The sequence below is a fragment of the Rhinolophus sinicus genome, linkage group LG03 (genome assembly GCF_036562045.2).
Source record: "Rhinolophus sinicus isolate RSC01 linkage group LG03, ASM3656204v1, whole genome shotgun sequence".
Lineage (NCBI taxonomy): Eukaryota > Metazoa > Chordata > Mammalia > Chiroptera > Rhinolophidae > Rhinolophus > Rhinolophus sinicus.
This window is the reverse complement of record NC_133753.1, coordinates 22,695,063-22,714,383: the sequence shown is the minus strand read 5'-3', so window position 1 is coordinate 22,714,383 and position 19,321 is coordinate 22,695,063. Positions and strand designations below refer to the sequence as shown.

At 49.3% G+C, this 19,321-nt stretch overlaps 1 protein-coding gene across 8 annotated transcripts in view; it reads left to right on the top strand.

Annotated features, from left to right (window-relative positions):
• ESRRB (estrogen related receptor beta) overlaps window positions 1-19,321 on the top strand; it is a 167,062-nt gene that overhangs the window by 81,827 nt on the left and 65,914 nt on the right. The window contains exon 1 of one of the 8 annotated variants that reach the window (XM_074327175.1): window positions 15,460-15,570. The exons of the other annotated variants lie outside the window; for them this stretch is intronic. Within the exon in view, the coding sequence (XP_074183276.1) occupies window positions 15,560-15,570 (11 nt within the window). The 5' untranslated portion in view covers window positions 15,460-15,559. Of the gene's footprint in view, window positions 1-15,459; window positions 15,571-19,321 lie in introns of those variants that run through there. 8 annotated transcript variants of the gene reach the window in all.

Here is a 19,321-nt window from a genome sequence, read left to right as displayed (position 1 = left end):
GCTTGCAGAGAGTAACCCAGGACCATGGAGAGGGCAAGACCCTCTTCCCTCCACCTGCAGGGCCAGGCCAGGCAGCAGAACATCCTGGTGGTACAGCTCTGTGTTTCCTTCCCTGCAGTCTGACTCTTCCCACGCAAAATCACCAACGTGCCAGGTACCTGATCTGGGGTGTCAGCCAATGTGCACGGTTTGAGCTGGCCCTGGGAATCTCCGTTTTAGTCACAGATTCATATTTTCTTTAAGAAGGTGAGGTCCTGGTTTTAGAGTAATTCCAAGATAGAATTTTTTGGGGTAAAGTCATTTTGTGCAAAGTAGAGGGTCTTTGACTAACCTGGACATGTGGTACTCAGGTGGACTGACTTCCTTCTTAGCAGTGAGTCCCGCATCGCTAGCGGGCTGGAAGTGGACAGGGCCCCTGTGGGGAATGTTATAGAGGATGTATCATCTGGCGGGAGACTGAGCTCTCTATTGTACATGTTGCCCTTTAAAATAAATCCCCTCTTCTCACATCAGTGGGGAGCAGCTGGTGGGCCTGTGTGGGGCCACACTGGACATCTCACTTTTTCACTTCTGATCTTTCCAACGTGGAGCAGTAACTCCTGAGTCAGCTTGTCCTTGTTGGAAAATTGGTTCAATAACCCTAACAGCTAACACATACCTATGTGTTTACTCTGTGCCAGACACAGCACTGCAGGCTTTTGTTTATTTTTTTTCTTTGATTCTCAACTGTACTACAAAGTAGGCGCATACATTTTCCTCATTTTTACAGATGAGAAGATGGGGGCTCAGAGAGGTTGAGCAGCATCGCCAAAGCCACAGAGCTAATAAAAGGCCAAACTGAGATTTGAACTTAAATCCTCCTCCAGAGTCCACTAGGCTGGACACCCCTGTGGATGACAAATGGCTCCCCCTGTATTCTGTCCTCTCTTCATTGGAAATTGTTTGGTTCTCCTTTTTGTCCCTGTTTATGTCACCTGGGTTCAAAGGCAGTCAAGAAACTGGGTGGTCTCTGTTTGGCTGCTTCCTGCCTTGGCAGGTCCAGTGGGTGGGAGGAGGGCAGGGCTGCGGGGGAGGGACCGGAGGCACCACCCGGGGCAGTAGCGGGCATTCATCTGGGGAAGGGACTGCGAGTGTCCGCCATGTCATTCATAGTCAGCCTTTCCAGGCACCAGAGGCACATAGGGAATCCTCACAGCGGCCCTCTGAGGCAGAAGCTCTCCTGTGCCTCGTGGTACAAATGCTGAAACCGAGGCCCCGCGAGGCTGCATGGTCGTTCAGCTAGTGGACAGTGGGGTCCGATTCAAACCAGGGTCCACCTGACTCCGAAACTCAATCTCAGCACCGCCATCCGGCATTGTGTACAGTTCGACCTCTGCTCTTTTATTGAGGGCACATAGGGGGAACAGACAGGATGCAGTTGCATAGGTGGGTTAGAGATTATTTTAATCTCATTTTCCTGATGGAGACCTGAGGCCCCAGAGTGAAGTCAGAAGTTGGAGACGGAAGTTACCACCACCAGACCCTCTGTATCCCCGGGCTCGTCTGCCTTCTTTACATGCAGATGGGTGCAAAGAGGAGATGTTGATCATTTGGGAGGAAATGGTGCAAGGGGAGGAGGGGAGGACACTGGATGATTCATCCGCCGGCTGATGTTTTTTCTAAATCAGAGCCCACCTTTTTATTTAAACAGATGGAGTACTTTGACCGATCCTATAGGAAGCTCCATGGGGAGGAGTCTGAGGCAGGCCCTACAGTGGCCCCGTGAGTAGATCTGTGATCTTAGACGAGTCACTTAGCCTCTGAGCCTCCATTTCCTCATCTGCATAATGGGGATGAGAGCACCCAGCTCATTGGTGCATGTGACGGTCGTCTCCAGCAGCCGTGACACCTGGCCTCCTGCGAGGCGTGTTTTAGCAGTGCCATCACTCCTCCTGGGGAGGCCGTCAGAGCCCGTATCCATTCTCTGCACATGCTCACTGGTGGCAAATCTTCTTCCTTTGGGGTCGATTTAATTTTTAATGCAGTCAAGGTCGTTTGGAGGCAAATGTAGGGAATTAGCTGGGTGACAAAGCTGAGCAAACGATTTTTGATTACAAAGAAAAGTGAGGATGTAACTCTGTTTCTCAGATAATCTGGCTGCAAAGGCAGTTCCCAAAAGGAGCTCCAAAAAATGCTTTGACCGAAGACAGCATCGCCGGGAACTGGGAAGCAATGGCCAAGGTGACCACGCTGAAGGGGACAGAACTCACCGGGGTGTATAAATATCATTTGGTCACAGTTGGTCTCCTGACTTCACAGTCACACCCCGCTGCTCCTGACCAGCTGCCACCACTTCGTGGAGCAAACTCAGTAGGGGCTCATGCAGGTATCCAGGGGGATGGGGTAACTGTGGCAGCCGTGGGTCAGGCTCAGTTCCTGCTCCGTGCAGAATAAGTAATGGCCCAGCAAGATGCCTATAACTTTCTCGTCTGGACCAGCCAAAGCTGCAAATTACCCAGCAGAACCCACGCTGCTTTGGCCAGGAGGGCACAAGGAGCTGGAGCTTCCCCGAGTCTCGCTGGAAGCAAAAGGGAAGACGGATGACCCCACCCTCCTGATCCCTGATACAGCAATTGCTCTTAAGAATTAACCTGGCAGTGGGAGCCCTAAAAGTGAGCATATAAGCCCCCTTTCTTGCACTGCCATCCCCTGGCACTTTGCTTCTGGGAGCACTTCTGGAGAAATCGTTCTGGGAAATGGTAGAGATTTAGAATAAGTTTTGAATAAGAAAATAGCAAGTCAGGAACATAATTTGGGGAGAAAGCCAGAGCACTTGGGGAGAACTGTGAATTGGGGCAAATGGACCTCACATGGCAGTCTGAAGACTGTTGGAGATTAGAACAAGAAAAGTAAGAGCAGTACCGTGAGCCTTCTAGAAACGCTTCAAGCGGAAGGTTGCCCTTTTTTCTGAGTGTGACCTTCCTCATTTGGGGTGTGAAAATGGCTTTTCTTTTATGAAATAATGGCTATACTAGTTTTTTTTTTTTCTTTAGTGTCCTCGCTTGACAAAATGGTGAACCTTGTATTGGTTCCCAGACTTGGTGGTAGTAGGGTAGAGGGGGTTTATTTTGGGAGATTGAAGGATGGGGAACCCCCGGCCTAGAACCCAGAAACCAGGTATCCTTCAAGCTCAACCAGCGGCTCTGTGGGCAACCTGAGGCCAGAAAGTGCAGCCGCGGCAAATAAGTGTTTCCACATGCTGTCCTTCAGGGGGAGACTCCTGTGAGAGGGGCTCTGTCTCCTCCTCCGTGCAGCTCTGTTCTTCCGTGCTCTTCAGAGGGCAGCTGGTTCCAAGTCCCAGAGACAGTAGATTTCTTGTCCGTTTTGGTGAGAACCTCAGAGAGCCTTCACCCTCACCCTCCCTGGAGTCTGCTCTGAGGTCTGGCCTCCTGTAGGGAGTTGCGGGGTCTGAGAAGAAAGGTTCCTGTCACCCTTTGTGTGAATGCAGTTCAGGGCCAGGCCACCTTGGAGACCAGCACAGCCCCACATAGTCACGTGGGAGGATTGTCAGGAGAAAAGCACTGAACTCCTTGTGTCAAAGAAGGGAACAAAAAAGGGAAATTGGAAACAGAATGGGAGCTGTCATTCCTGAAAGTGCATGGCTTCTTAATTCCCACCCCACGTCTTTTCAGTCTGGAAGACTTCAGATTGAAGATACCATGATGAATGGGAACCATAGTGATACATGCCTTCCTAGAACACCCCTGGGTTTAGGAGGCAGGTATCCCCAGAGCCCATGGACCCCTTACACTGACCCTCAACGGTAGCATTCCTTGAAGCCTTCGTGGAATTTCAGGGCTGCAAGATGCTCTTGGGGGAGGGGGACTGTTTCTGTGGTTGTATTAGTCGGATTCTCCACAGAAACAGAGTGGATAAAGGGTGTGTGAGTGTGTACGTGTACACACAAACATGCACAAAGAGATTTTAAGGAATTGGCTCATGTAATTAGGAGTGTGGACAAGTCCTAAGATCTACATGGGGAAGTTCCCAAGTCCAAAGGCCTGAGAACCAGAAAGGCCAGTCGTGTAGTGTAATTCTGCTCCAGAGGCCGGCAGGCTTGAGACCCAGGTAGAGCTGATGTTTCCGAGAGTCCAGAGGCCGGGGAAAAAACGTATGTCTCAATTGGAAAGCAGTCAGACAGAAGGACTCCTCTGTTACTGGGGAGAGGGTCAAGCTTTTGGTTTTATGTAGACCTTTAACTGATTGGACGAGGCCCACGCACATTAGGGAGAGCAATCGGCTTTATTAGGTCTTTTAATTTAAATGTTAATCTCATCCAAAAACACCCTCACAGAAACAACCAGAACAATGTTTGACCAAATATTTGGGCACCTGGTGGCCCAGTCTAGTGACACATAAAATTAACCAGTAGTCAAATGAATTTGGGGACTCTGTATACTATAGCCCCGTCTTTAACCTTTCAGGTACATGTTAGCGTATTAAAGGTTCTGCAAAGTTTTGCAGTAAAGAAACCTATTTGACTTGTTCACTCAAGTGTTTTCCTTAGTTTTTGACAATGACAATTTTTCTTCCTTCCTTCCTTCCTTCCTTCCTTCCTTCCTTCCTTCCTTCCTTCCTTCCTTCCTTCCTTCCTTCCTTTCTGCAGAGGGGGTATTAGGAAAGGGCAAGTTACCTATTAAAATCCCATGGATCTGGGTTCTGTGGCGCACACATTGGAAAACACTGCCCTGGACACAGCAAGTAAGACCTCACTGGTCCTCAGAACTTCCTCTGCCATAACCTCCATCCCTGAAAATACTTGATTTTGGCTTCCTGGGCCTCTCCTCCCTGCTCGCTGCTGTGCCCTGCCAGCTGCAAGAAGGTGGCCTGTCCCTGATGGGGGCTACTGTGCACCTGGAAGCTTCCATGCACGGTCATGGTCAAAATGCATCCACAAGTAAAAGGACTTGAGAGGAACTTTCTGAGAGCTCTTGATTAGGCTGCATTTATCAGGTGCTTACTCAGTGCTGGCTCAGTACTAAGCATTGTATATGTATGATCTCGTTTCATCTTTCCAGCAATCTGTTGAGTTAGGAACGGGTACCTCATTCTACAGAAATAAGAACAAGGAGTTTCCATGACTCTCTAGCAAGTGGGAAGTCAGGATTTGAACCCAGGCCTATGTGCTCCGAAACCATGCCCTTTACTGTACTAATTCCCACTGTGTGGCCGGGAAACCCTTAGGAGCAAAGGAAGCAGAGGCCTCACCAGGTGTGTAGTTTGAAATCGAACAGTTTATCTGAAAGTCCTTAACTGACAAGATGCCTTTAGATGGCAAAGGGAAAATTGGAGAGAGTAGGAAATGGAGGAAGGACGCATAATGCCAGTTAGGGAAGGGAGACTGTATGTTTGTAAAATCTGCTCATCTTCCAGAGAGGAAGGCAGAAGAACACTGGTTTAGCATGTCCTGGGCCATCATCTTTGCCGGTGACAGAGAGACCCTGTCCAGCTCTGTGTTTCGCTTGGTGCCCGAATGGCCCAGTGCCCTCAAAGGTGATCCCTGAAAGCACCAGACCGACAGATGTGGTCACAGGCAGCAAGACCCTGCTAATTGGGAGCAGGACTTCTGATCCAATAATCGGCGTTACTTGAACAAGTCTGGGTGCTCTCAAATAGCTGCTGTGCTGTCTGCCTACCTGCTAAGTGAGCGAGGTTGCTGCATCCTATTTTGCATGAGGTGTTCCATAGAGAAGAGGAGTGTGTGTGTGTGTGTGTGTGTGTGTGTGTGTGTGTGTGTGTGTGCAGCCAGTGCGCAGGGAGATGGGGACGCCCTTGAGCAAGGTGTCTGCGTATGTGTTTGTGTACAAGCATACCACACTAGCAAGTGTATTCCTACATCACAGAGTACTTTTAAACTATTTATCTTACAATATAATTCGATAGGATGTGATAGGATGTCCTTGTTAGTCATCTGTCTCTCCCACTGGAATAAAAGTCGCCTGAGGTCAAGGACATTATTTTCGCTGCCAGACAGGGTCCAGCACAAGGAAGAACTTAACGAATATTATGAATGAAGGAACGAATGGACAGACTGCTAGGTATAATCTTTTAGTAAATGTCCTGAAATGTACACTTTCGTGTGACCTGCACCCCTTCAGCAGAGCCCCCAGGAGACTGCTGCTAGCTGTCCCAGCCTCCCCCCCCACCCCTCTCCCATGTCCTCCTCCTTCCAGCCCTCTTCCTCTCCCCTCTCTCTCCCCCCACCCCTCCCGCTTTCACTGCTCTCTTTCCCGTCTCCCTCCCACCTCTCCGCCTCCCTCCCCTCCTCTCCCTCCTTGCTCACTCCTAGTCCCTCCACACCCCTGGTGCTCGGAGTTATCTCTGGCTCCAGCCCAGCCTCTTGAATATCCTTAATGATGATTTTGACTTTTTTCCCCTAAGAGATAAAAGTCGTTTGGAACCAAACATGTGAGCTGATTGGTTGGCCAAGTTGGTCACTAACCCAGAGATGATAAATGAGGTGTAGTAATCACACAAATTTCTTTGAATATTAATAATGTTAATATCTTTTTAAGAGGGCCCAGTGTCCAGAGGGGGGATGAACCACCTTCTCGGTTTCCTTGTGAGGTAGTTTTGCAGCTTCTCCTTGGTCTCTGAGTTCATGGGCACAATCAGAAGAGGGTAGAGTGTGCCTGGCAATTTTTCCTAGTGAACCTGGGGGCGAGGCTTCGGTGAATGTCTGCAAACAAATCAGAGAGGGAAACGAACAAAGCCTGGAATCTTCCAGTGCTTGCTGTGGTCGGGTTGCTGAACCACCTTTAGGATTCTCATCTGCCAAGCCTTCCCTACACGTCACTGTGTCACTGGGGGACCTGGGCAGGGAACCCCGCTCTGGTTTCTTCTCTTCTGTGCTCAAGCTCAGCCCTGCCCCTTGGTTGGCATCATATTCCATCCATCCTGTGCTCCTTACCTGCCTGGGGGAGCAGCAAGCAGGGCCCTTCCCTTTGGTTGATGGACTGGCCTCTTCAGGGGCTGGCCTTGCTCCTGGGCGTATAGGTGGAGTGGGACAGAATGGCTGGGCCCTGCCGCACAGATTACCTCTTGCTGGGCAGGCTCCTCATTCCGTCCACAGCGTGGACCCTTGGGCTGCAGTGCCACTTCCAGCTCAAGCTCCAGGAGCCCTGATCCTGGGGCACTGGGCCCTGCTGCCGGGGCTTCTGCTCTCTTAGCTTAGCGTAGAGGCATCCGTGCTCCCGGCCAAGGCTGTTTTAAGAGCTTCACAGATCCATGTTATAACATACATAGTATATGCCTCATTAATATAACTTTTATTGTAAAAATTATTTGGAAGGATTAAAATTATTTGGAATTGTTTTGGATGCGTTAACTCTCTGAATTGAAAATGGGCTCTGATTTCTTGGAAATCATCAAGCCAACTCAGAAATTCTCACTAAGAAAATCGAACCTACCCATTGTTTTCATATGTGATGAAATGTTTATGAACACACTATAAACAAAACATGTTGACATCATGTTATACTTTGTGGACATTTAATTAAACATTAAATTTGTTTGATTTTGCATTTTTCCTTTCCATGTTTGGAAATTAAATTTTTTTTCTTTCATATTTCAAACGTGTAAAGGTCTTTGGAAAAATTCATAGGCCAGAGGCTCTGTGTATTGAGAGCTGAGCAGACAAACCAACCTTGTGCCAGCCTTGGGAGTTACAGGGTGGGGGAGAAGCAAGACGGAGAGGTGGAGAGAAGCCAGCTGGAGTGGTAGGTAGGGCTGGGCTAGCAGTCTGGGCTAGGTTCTGGACTCTTCTGTGATGTTTAGTTAACTTAATCTGTCCAAGGGCTTTTGAACCTTGTTCTCCCCTAACTCTCCAGGTACCCATTTAGCTCCCTCCCTCTCTTCATTCAAGACTCAACTGTCCCCTCAGCTAAAATAGTGCCCCATCCTGCTCTAATGTGTGATGTAGTGTCAAGAAGCCACTCATGTTACAAAGACACATAAAGCAGGGTAAGGGCATAGGGAGTGTCCTGTCATATATTAGTTAGTTTACTTGCATGTGCTCTGTCTGGACCCGCTCCCTGAGGGCCGGGATTGGGTTTTGTTCATTGCAAAGTCTCCAGCCCCTGCAGCAGTGCCTGGCAGCGAGGAACTCCACACAGGGAAGCACTGGTGCTCCATGAATGAGCGAATGAATGCATCTTTGCCCTCCTGCCTCCAGTGGCTGTTGGGAGAATCAGGTGAGAAGAGATGCACTCTTCAAGTGGCAAGGTGTCAGTAGCCCAGGAGTCAGCACACATCAACGTGCAGAAGGCTTTCTAGATGTTTATTACACGGCTCACAGAACTGTGGTTCTCACACTTCCATCCGAGTAATAGTTACTTGGAGAGCATATTAAAGTGCAGGTGGAAGCCCAGAGATTCCAATTCAGTGGGCCTGGGGCAGAGCCCGGGCACCTGAAGTTAATGAACCCTCTGGGTGGTACAGATGCCACGGGTCCTCAGACTGTGCTGGGATAAACCTCACTGAGGACCAGTAACTTTCCCTTCCTTTTACAGATAGGACATCAATCTAGAGCTCACGGGCTGTCTCAAGCTGGAATGCAGTGTGACCCAGGAGCCCACGTTTCTAAGGTTGGTGGAGGGGTGGGGGCCCGGGGCTGCCCCTCTCCGTGTTTGAGGGCCCAGGAGCCTGCACTGAGCAGAGCCACCATTGTGACTCTGGTTTTGGCAGCCCTTGGTGCTGGAGTTCTAGTTTTCCCATTTCTTCCTTTTAGACCAGAGGATTTAGGAGCTTTGGGCCACATGGTCTGCTCAGTGCATAGGTCGGGTCCTGCAGGGATGCAGCCCGATTCACACTCAGCCTGAAGCCCTCTTCTGAGCATTGATGGGGGCAGGAATAGGTCTGGGTGCCTCCAAGAGGACAGAGGAACCACATTGCTGCCTGATGACCTTGGAACGGGGCACAGAGATGCTGGCATTGGAGGCTGAGCAGCCCGAAGCCAGTGAGCCCCGAGTGGATGGAGGCAGCTAGTTTGCTATTTCCCCAAACTGGGACAGATCCTCCAAGCCTGCTCTACTTATGTCAAGCGACCTCTGAATTCCTCAGGTGTGGCCCCTGAGGAGGTGACTGTTGATGCCGTAATGTGGGTCCTGGCTGCCCAGCCCTCTGCCAGAGACCAAGCAGCACCCAGTGTACAGGGCACATGTGCACCAGCAGTCTGCAAGGACAGGGGATCCGGCTGCAGTGTCTTACATCTCAGAGCAGACTCGGGACTCTGAGGCACCGGGCAGTTTTGAGGGGCCATGAGGCCTTGGTCCCAAAAGTACAAAAAACCAGGCTTGCAGTTGCTACAGGTCAACTGTCCGCACTCATGGGTTCATTCTTTTGTTCATTCCACAAAAATGTATTAGGCACCTTCTCTGAGGACACAAAGATGAATAAGACGGTCCCTGTCCTCCAGGGACCTAACAGATTAATGATGCCCCAAAGCACTAGGAGGATGTAGAGCAATGAGCACCCCCCACGCACGGTGCTGGCACATAGCAGACACTCAGTTAATCTCTGTCGAGTGAGCAAGGTGCTGGGGGAGCATGGAGGAGAGAGTGAAACCTGGCCAGGGAGGGCTTCTTAGTGCAAGCAAGGGGAAAAGGCATTCCAGATAAAAGGTGTGAAGTCAGCAAATATTTGGAGAATGACAAATAATTGGTGCGAGTGGCACTGGAGAGAGGCAAGAGCACTTGGTTCTAACCAGGCAATGCTGTGAACACAGTCCACACAGCATCTCTTTACCCCTTTGAGATGGGTCCTCATTGTCATCACTCCGGGTCTTACAGTTGCTTTGCCTGAGGCCCAGAGAGGTTCTGTTCATGTTCCAGGCCATGGAGATCGTAGGTGGCAGAGCCAGGTGTTCAAACCCCAATTGGCAGTTAACCAATCTGAGCCTCAATCGCTCCATCTGTAAAATGGGACACTCAGGCTTCCCTGGCAGCTTTCTAAGAAAGCTATGCATGAATGCACATGGAAAATCGGTGAAAAGATTACACGATTCCCAGAAAACTTGGTAACAGCGGTTGCCTTTGGGGAGGCAAGGATTAGGGGACCAAGGATTAGAGGAGAAAGAAGACTGTACCAGTCACTGGATAACTTGTTGGGCGTCTAGTGCAGAAAAAGTTAAAGTACAAGGAAACTGAAGGGGAAGGAGTTGGGTGGGGGGTCCGTTTGAAAGGAGAAGTGGAAGCTGGTGTTCCTGGGGTGGAGACGGCATTTGTCTGTGGCGGACACTTTGTCTCCACCCCCACCCCTCTCCCTTTGAGGGGAAGGACACTGGCGACAAGCGTCCTCCTAATACAGTACGTGCATTTTATCTTTGCAGACTTCTTGCAGACTTAGTTTAAAGATCTCAGCTCAATACCATTAGTGTATATCTGCAGAGGGCCCTTTGTAAAATTGATTAGAAAGTGGGCTTTTGCATGTGGGGTGAGGGGTGGGGGTGGGACCTAATCGGATTTGAGCACTAGATGGTATCTCATCTCCTGCATCTAGAAACTGGCTTGGGGACCTCCCTGGGAACCAGGGCCCCTAATTTGGTTTGCGAATACATTAGCCAAACAAGCTGAGGGGGCTCCTCTGAGGAGAGAGTTTTCAGGGGATGGGGCCCAGAGATGGTGGGAAGGCTGAGGAAGTGAAGAAGGGGGTGCTTTCTGTGCAGGTCCTGGGTGTAAGCTGTGTCTGAGATCACCACCGGTGCACACTTCTGATGGTTTTACCCAGTCCATGAGAATGAAGCAGACTTTTAAGGGGATTTACTACTGTATTGCCTGCCATTTATTGAGTGCCTATATATATTTTTTCATTTTTGTGTTTTAAGATAAGTAATATTCACATGTATAATAAAAAAGTCAAACAGTACCAAAGTATAGGAAATGATGGTACATTATCGTTTCTTTCTCTTCTAATCCTTAGTCCCCTAGGCAGACACCCAAAGTAACCACTGTTCCCAAGTTTTCTGTGACTTGTGTTTTTGCACAGATTTTCCATGTGTGTTCATACACAGCTTTCTTAATCTCTCCAAGAAACCTCCAAGGGAAGCCTGAGTGTCCCATTTTACAGATGGAGAAATTGAGGCTTAGCTTGCTAAGTGCCAGTTGGTGGGTAGCAGGGCCAGGACCCGAATTGTCAATGGTCTGGCTTTAAATCCTGTGGTCTTTCCACAGAATCATGTGCCCTTCCTGAAAAGAGAGGGGGCCACTCAAAGCTAAACAAGAGACACTTGGAATGTTTACTTCTGTAGCTCTTTTCTTGGGTCCATTCAGGTGCTATCATTTTGTCCACTTATACCCAACCATTGTCAAAACAGAATGGAAACTTCCAGGGGCATCTTTGTTTAGAGCCTCCTTCAGTTCCACAGCCCTTCTTGAGAGTGAGTTAAGCCCTTGTCTGCTTTATCAGGATCTTGCAGGTGACTTCCTGCTGCCCACTTCCCGACCAGGCACTTGTGGGGGGTGGAGGGTTGGGGAGGTGCCAGTGGCTGTGCGTACTGCAAAATAAGGCCTCTCTCTACCCGCAAGTACCCTGTACCCCATTGCCACCACTGCTGGAGGCCTGGGGCTTGGCTCATTCACAGGGCTGCTGGACCACGCAGGCTGTGGATCTGGGGACCTCCATCCTTCCTTCTCCTCTCCGTCCTCCTACCCAGGACTGTAGCCTGTCCTACTGCCCCTCTGGGTACAAGCTACACCTTTTTCACCAGTTCTTTATCCCAATCCCATCGTCTCCCCACAAGGTAGGTTTTGTAGGGACCAGAATCCCTCAGCCCCAGTGCTCTACTGTAAAACCCAGAATTACGTAACAGCTGGATTACAGGAAGGTTATTAGCTTTGCTTAAAGATTTTCCATTTACACAAGGATTAGCTGCAGGGTTTCTTTAAATAGCTGGCTTTGCTAATGCATTTGTATTGTAGAGAAAAGGTGGATAGGAAAAAATTGGGGGACAGAATTGTGAAACTGACGGCCCAAGTTATAAGCCAGCTGTGTGAGGGTCATTTCACCTCTTGGAGGCTCAGTTTCCTTAATGATGACAGTGAGCAGTGGCTGCCTTGCCCAGCCCCAGCGTTCCCCGCACTGCACTGCACTGCACTGCACTGCACTGCACTGCACTGTGAACGTAGGGTATGACCCGCTGCCCCACAGATCTAAGGTGGTGGTAGCTCTAACTACTGGACCCTTACGCATCAGGTGGGCTGTGCGGTGTGATGCTTCCAGCCCAGCACAGCTCCAGGATCTCCGCAGACAGCCTCGCAGAGATTCCAGTTCCAAATCCCTAAATTTAGCACCCAGGGATTTCCCGGAACTGGCGTCTACTCACCTCTCCATCCCTATCGCCAGCCAGGCCTTCACACCTGGCCCCTCCCCCTGATGCACACCCCTGTCCCAGAAGTCCCAAGGTACTGCCACTTCCCTGGATGTGTACTCTGGTCCCACCTCTGTGATTGGTGCGTGCTGGTCCCATTGCCTAGAAAGCCATTCCACATCCCCTCGCCTTAGTGGCCTGGCTAGCACCTTACTTGTCCTTCAAGGCAGTTCACATGACTCCTTCTCCAGAAAGCCTTTCCTGACCCCCTCTTCTGTCTGCTTTAGGAGTTGGGTCAATATGCATGTGTGGCTCTATCACCACACGTTTGGACATTTCATTGTCGTTGTTCAGTTATTTGCATCTGTCATGAGCTGCTGGGCTTAGGGGCAAGGTCCCTGTTGTGTTGGACTCAGTAAATGTATGGTTGATGAAGTTAGATAAATAAATATCATATTTCCCTGAAAATAAGACCAGGTCTTATATTAATGTTTGCTCCAAAAGACACATTAGGGCGTATTTTCAGGGGATGTCTTATTTTTTTCATGTACAACAATCTACATGTATTCAAATACAGTCATGTCATCTTCTTCTGGAACATCGTCATAATGTACTACATGTGTCCATCTGGCTGACGATCTTAACTGGGGTTTATTTTTGGGGTAGGTCTTCTTTTTGGGGAAACACGGTAAGTAGTAACCACTTTTTCTATGTGGTGAATGTGCTTCCTCCCCAGGCACATAGAGCTCTCCACCTGCATCCAGCAGTTCCTTAGGGCAAAACGCTGGTGTTAGACCATAGGCATCCAATAAATACTGGCTGTACCCCAGCTATGGGACCAAATGTCTTTGCCCCTCAGTTTCCCCATCTGTAAAATGGGATCATAATAGTTCTGCCCTCTTAGGGTTGCTGTGAAGACAAAGTGAGTTCATATGCATCCTGCACTTAGAATAGTGCCTGGACATAGTCCCGTGTTGGTTGGTGGATTTTTGTTTTCAAGGGCCCTGGAATTCTGCCCCTGTGGGTCCTCCCAGGCCCCCAGTGTCCCCAGGTTGCTGAGCCAGCTATTTTTCTCTCTTTCCTCGCTCCAGTGAACTTTCTCACTTCCCTACCCCCCCAACCAGTCAGCACAGAAATAATCCAATTTTACTTGATTATTAGTCATTATTTTCTGCTGCTGTTTTTGTTTATTACTTTTTTAAGCATTCTAGATTTAATTGAGTTGATTGATTAGCACAATCGCTGATTGGAAGGAGACATTCTGTAACCCTCTCCTCCCCCAGCACATAACTTCCCCAGAGACACCTGGGGCTGACTGCCAGTCCAGGGCTCAGCCCTCCTCAGGGCTCTGCCCCAGAGGTGCAGTGCGTGAGCCAGGTGTCCGGCTCTGACTGGCTGGCGACCTGAGGCAAGTCTTATCCTCCCTGAGCCTAAGGTTCTTCATCTGTAAAAAGGGGATTGAACCAAATGAGCTTTCTGATCCCTTTCCGCCCAAACTTCTTTGCAAATTCTCTATCTAAGCTCTCCTTGCCCTGCCCTGGTCTGTGCATCATTCATTCTTTCAGCATCACTCAGAGCCCACTCTGTGTTCACCCAGCACTGAGCCAGGTTTTGTAGGCTCCAGATGTGAGGGAGACAAGGGCCCTGCCTTCTAGAAGCTAGCAAGAGGAGGCTGACAAGCAGCAAAGTCTGGTGTTTCTAACTTACGTGTGTTCTAAGTTCCACAGGGTTTCAAAGGGGCGTCCTTGACTTTGGAAAATTGTGGAAGGAGTGACATTTGGGTTTCGTCCAAAATAAAAACAAACAATACAAACAAAACTGAACAGACTGGGTGGGGAAATGACCTTTACAGAGGTCATCCCTACATGCCAAGTACTGTGCTAAGCATTTTCTTTTCATCTTCTAATTCTCACAGCAACTCTCTGAATAAGGGAATGTGATACCAATTTTACAGACGAAACACTTGCGGCTCAGGAGAGGCTAAGCGGCTTGCCTAAGGTGACACAGCCAGTGAGTGGGAGAGAGAGCAACATTAAAATGAGGTCTGAACAATAGCAAAGGATGTCCTCTTTGTACAGTTTCCAACCATGTTACAATGTTAAATATTTTGAGAAAGATTTTTTTGAAAGTTCAGCTAATTCCCCAAATATCACTTCTCTTTCCAGGCTTGCACACTATCTTCTACACATCTCTTTTTGTATTGCACATGTATGTAGCCACTGCAAAAACCCTGAGGTAGTAATGCCCTTGGCATATTTGGGACAGAGCAAGGAGGGAGGCTGTTGTGGCTGGAACATAGGGCGAAGGGAGGAAGGTGAAGTTGGAAAGGTAGCCAGGGCTGTTTACAGAGGGCTTTGCAGACCACGATAGGGACTGGATTTTATTTCCAACATGTTTCTCCATTTTCTTCTAATTCCCACTGTTTCAGCAATTCCACAGTCCGACCCAGTGGATATGGCATAATCCATCAACACTGCGGTGGTTTTGAGCAGTTTTTGTGCATGTGTGTGTGGATGCATGTGTGTTTGAAGTAAATTCTACAGGTCGCGTTTCAAGCATATGGCTTTTTGCTTCTGATGAACTTTCTCAGGCTAAACTGCTAGTATATCTGGTTCAAAGTGCTGGGTCATCTGTAAGGCTCTAGCCAGCCATGCCACACGGTGACTGCCGGTGGAGAGAGGAAAGGGCATTCTAGGCAGCACACCTTGTGTGCAAATGAGCAGAGCTGAGGCAGAGCTGAGGCAGAGCAAGGCTTGTCCGGAGGAGAAGGAGGAGCCGCTGGTCAGACAGCAGAGCCTCCTGAGGACAGGTCGGCATGTGGGTCACGAGGCTCCTCACGTTCTCTTCATGAGGCAAAGTTGGAGCTTTTTCATTTTTTCCAGTTTAAAAACATTTTTTAATTAGAAGAGTTTTGGATTTACAGAAAAGTTGCCAGGATGGTGCAGGCAGTTCCGTATACGCCTGCCCATGTTTTCCTCTCTCCAACTTCTTACATTAGCGCGATACCGGGGCGCAATGCAGAAACGCATGTCGGTACGTCTCTCTGTTAGCTAAGCCCTGCACTTTATTCAGATTTCATTCATGTTCCACTGATGTCCTTTTTCTCTTTCAGGATGCTCAATTCCAGACTGCATTTTGTTGTCCTGTCTCTTTCATCTCTGGTCTGTGACAGTTGCTCAGACTTTCCTTAGTTCATGACCTTGACGGCTCTGAGGCATGCCGGCCAGGTAGTTTGCTTTTACAGTTTAAACTATTTCCATTTACAATTGTGATATTGAAAGGTTGTGAAATATTGAGGTCAAGCTCAGAACTCAGGAGTGGCGGGGAGGGGGCTGGGTTCAAATCCTGACTCTGCCCTCGACCCGCAAAGGGACATTGAACAAGGAAACTCTACCCTCAGTTGCTCCACCTTCACAGTGTGGGTGAAACCACTTATCTCGGGGCCTAGCGAGGGTTAATTGGACGGACGTGTAAGTGCTGATGAACTCGGGGTTCATGTTCAGTTCCATTTCTGGGTAGGCACCTCGTAGGACTGATTGCCCTGAAGACCGTGTTCCCTTTCTCTCCAGGAGTCAGGGTTGTGAAATGTCAAAGTGAGCGTGGCAGGGCGCATGTGACAACATGGCAGGAGGCTGACACTTTACAAAGCTTTTGAAAAATAATATCCTAATTTGATCCTCACATTAACTCCAGTAATGAGGTAGCAAGATGGGTTATCACTGTTTTAGAGATAAAGAAACAGGCTCAGAGAAGGTCGAGAACCTGCTGAAGGTCATGGGGGAAGGAAGGGGCAGAAGCCTACCAAGGCTTGAATCTGGACTGGGAGAGATTTGGGTGGTTCCTCCCCCCAGAGTAGCTCGGCCTGAGCTGGCTGGTGGATGGGGCTGGCAGCTCTGGGGTGGATGTGTGTGGAGAAGCCCTGCTCCCCTGGGGAGTCTGTCGTGTGGGGCAGGCGACTGGCGTTTGGCTAGGCAGATGCATCAGGGTGGGAGACTGGGATGGTATGGATTCCCAGGCTTTACATGTCGTATTGATCTCAGGTCATTGTATTACAGCGAGTGTTTTCATTTTGTAACGTGGATTTTTTTCTTTCTGTGATTTCATTTTTAACCCTTGAGTTACCTGTGAAAGCTGCATGAGCAAAAAGCTTGTGACTGGTGTCCAGTTTCCCAGGTAAATCTCTGGATAAACGGTGCGGCTTCGTTCCAGAAGGCCTACTGTTTTACCTCCTGTGTCATGTGTCTTTAGGCCTCTCTGGCAGATGGCTGAGGGCTGTCTACATTTTCCAGAAAGGGAAGTAGAATGAGACCAGACAGGGCAAGTGACTGTCTCAAAGACACACAGCCTTGGAGCTGAGACAGAAGCTGTGTCAGTTAGTTACTGGGCTCTTTCTATAATACCAGGCATAATAAGATCTCAGAAGACCCTTGTGCTGTCTATTATTATTTTTTAAACCTGCAATGTAAACTACAAAATTTCAATTCCACCCTTGAAAGGGGAGCTGGGAGTGCACGTGTGTGTGTGTGTGAGAGAGAGAGACAGAGAGAGAGAGACAGAGAGAAGCACATTAGGTGAGCGCACCTAATGAGGACAAAGGACAAAGTGATTTGGGCAAACGGCCAAAATTTACCCTCAATCCCACCAAGGCACACAGAAGTTGGAGGGGTAGGCAGTCCTTTCCAAAAGGGGCCCTCGATATTGGGAGTTCCAATTTCTCCACTTTGAATTTTCTACATTCGGGGCTCACAGGTTACCTCTGCCCATCATATGCCTGCACACAGATGACGTGGCCCTGGCAATTCTGGTGCTAGGTGACATCTCTTCTGCCTGTACCTGTCACCGAGATGTACCCATGTTTTCAGATCTCTGAAGAGCCTAGTGTCTCACGGAGCAGGATGAGTCTCGCTCGCCCCTTGTCTTTTCGGTCCTGGTGGCTGGCCTTGGGACACTGGTCCCAGTCCCAGGTGGTCCAGAGAAGAGTTTCTGCTCAGGCCTGCTGTCTTAGTCCTTTCAGGATGCCAGCACCAAATACCACAGCCTGGGTGGCTTACAAGCAACAGCAATTTATTCCTCGCAGTTCAGGAGGCGGGCAATTTCAATATTAAGGCTCAAGCAGATTCATAGCTGGCTGTGTCCTCAGATGGCAGGAAGGCTCAGGGAGCTCTGGGGGCTCTCCTTATAAGGCCCTATATATAAGGACCTTATCTAGGTCCTTATATATAGGTCCCATTCATGAGGGCTTCACCCTCATGACATAAGCACCTCCCAAAGTCCCCACCTCCTAATACCATCACAGTGGGGCCTAGGTTTCAGCATATGAATTCTGGGGGGACACACATTTGGTCTAAGACACCTGCCATCCTCTTTCTGGCTGTCAGCAGCCTCTGCCCCTCCCCCCAGCCTGGACCCCCCAGGAGGAGAACAGAAGCTATTTTTCTCTTCTGTCACCTTGAAAGGCGAGTCGGGCCTGGAGAGGGAAGAAGTAACCATGTTTGGCATCACCATGCTTCTCCAGAGATGGTCCTTGTTCTTTGGGGTGGAGGGAAACACCCCAGATTGGCTAAACCCCCAGAGCTCCCAGGCCCGTGGGTGTCAGGATGGATTAGCGTTCAAGACTTAACCCTTCAACATACTGGAGATGAGATGCTGTGTGGTCCATGCTACGGCTTTGTGCCTCAGTTGATTTTCCCATCTGTAAAATAGGGCTAAAATTCCAGAGGCATTGTGAGGCTTAGAAAGCTGATATGTGTACAGCACTTTGCACATGGTAAGTACTTAACAAGAAAGGAAATTTTGTGTTATTGTTATTCCATTAAATAATATAACAGCATCAATATGTTTTTCCTCCAAAGGGCTCTCACGTCTGCTTTCTCATTGTATTCTTAAAACAACCCAGAGAAGTAGCATAGCTCTCGGATCCAGTTTGCCGATGCAGCAACTGAGGCACAGGGAAGTGTAGTGGTATGCCCAAGGGCACCCAACAAAGCAGGGTGGATGCTGAGGCAAGACTCTGAAGTCCCAGGGGCCGCTTGGCTGGGTTGGGTGTGTCCAATCTGACATACCTGCAGCCACCAGGGCCCTTCCTGGCAGGCATGACAGCAGCCCCTGCCCCTCCAGTTCTGAACTCATCCTCTCACCTCCCCAGAACAGCTATCTCCCCAAGCCCTGCTCCGAATTCCCAGGCTGGGAGGGCCCTAATCCTGTTTGGTGCTGGCAGGGGGCTAGATCCAGCTCTCAAGCCAGTGGCAGGGCTGGTGTCATTGCCAGCAGCATCTTGGCCAGATGAAGGTTGCATTAGTGAGCAGTAATTGAAATGCAAAATAACATTTTGATCGAGCCAGCAGGCTGTTTATTTATCAGATCAATAGTCAAAATGCCCCATCTGGAGAAGTCAGCGTGATAAGTGACAGCATTTCCAAGGACAAGCTTGGTGAATCCAGCAGCCCACCCCCAACAGCCCAGGGAAGGACCAAGGAGCCTGGAAGTGAACCCCACCTCTGCTTCCCCACCTTTTCTTACTTTCTTCTGATAGCCACTTTGTAGAGGAGACGACTGAGACCCCAAATTTCAGACCCTCCTTGGCTGTGGCTGGAAGGCCCTATACCCGAAAGAGCTGAGGAATAATAGTTAACAGCTCCTGTTTTTGGAGCACTCACTATGTACAGGTGGTGCTGTGGGTGCTTTATATTTATTGTGTTGTTTAATCCTCAGAAAAATTCTACGAGGTTTGGTGACTTGATATTATGAATTTTGCAGATGAAGAAACTGAGTTGTGGGGAGGTAAAGCAACTGGTTGCACAGCCAGTAAGTGACAAAGCCAGGATTCGAACCCAGGTGACCTGGCTCTAGAACCCTTGTGCCTGGGCCCTGTTCTGCCCTCTCTCTAGAGGGCAGGGAGAAGTGGTGGACCCTTTTCACTTACACAGAGACAACATTCTGGCTCGAAGTCAAGGCCAGCTATTTCCAGCCCCACTTCCC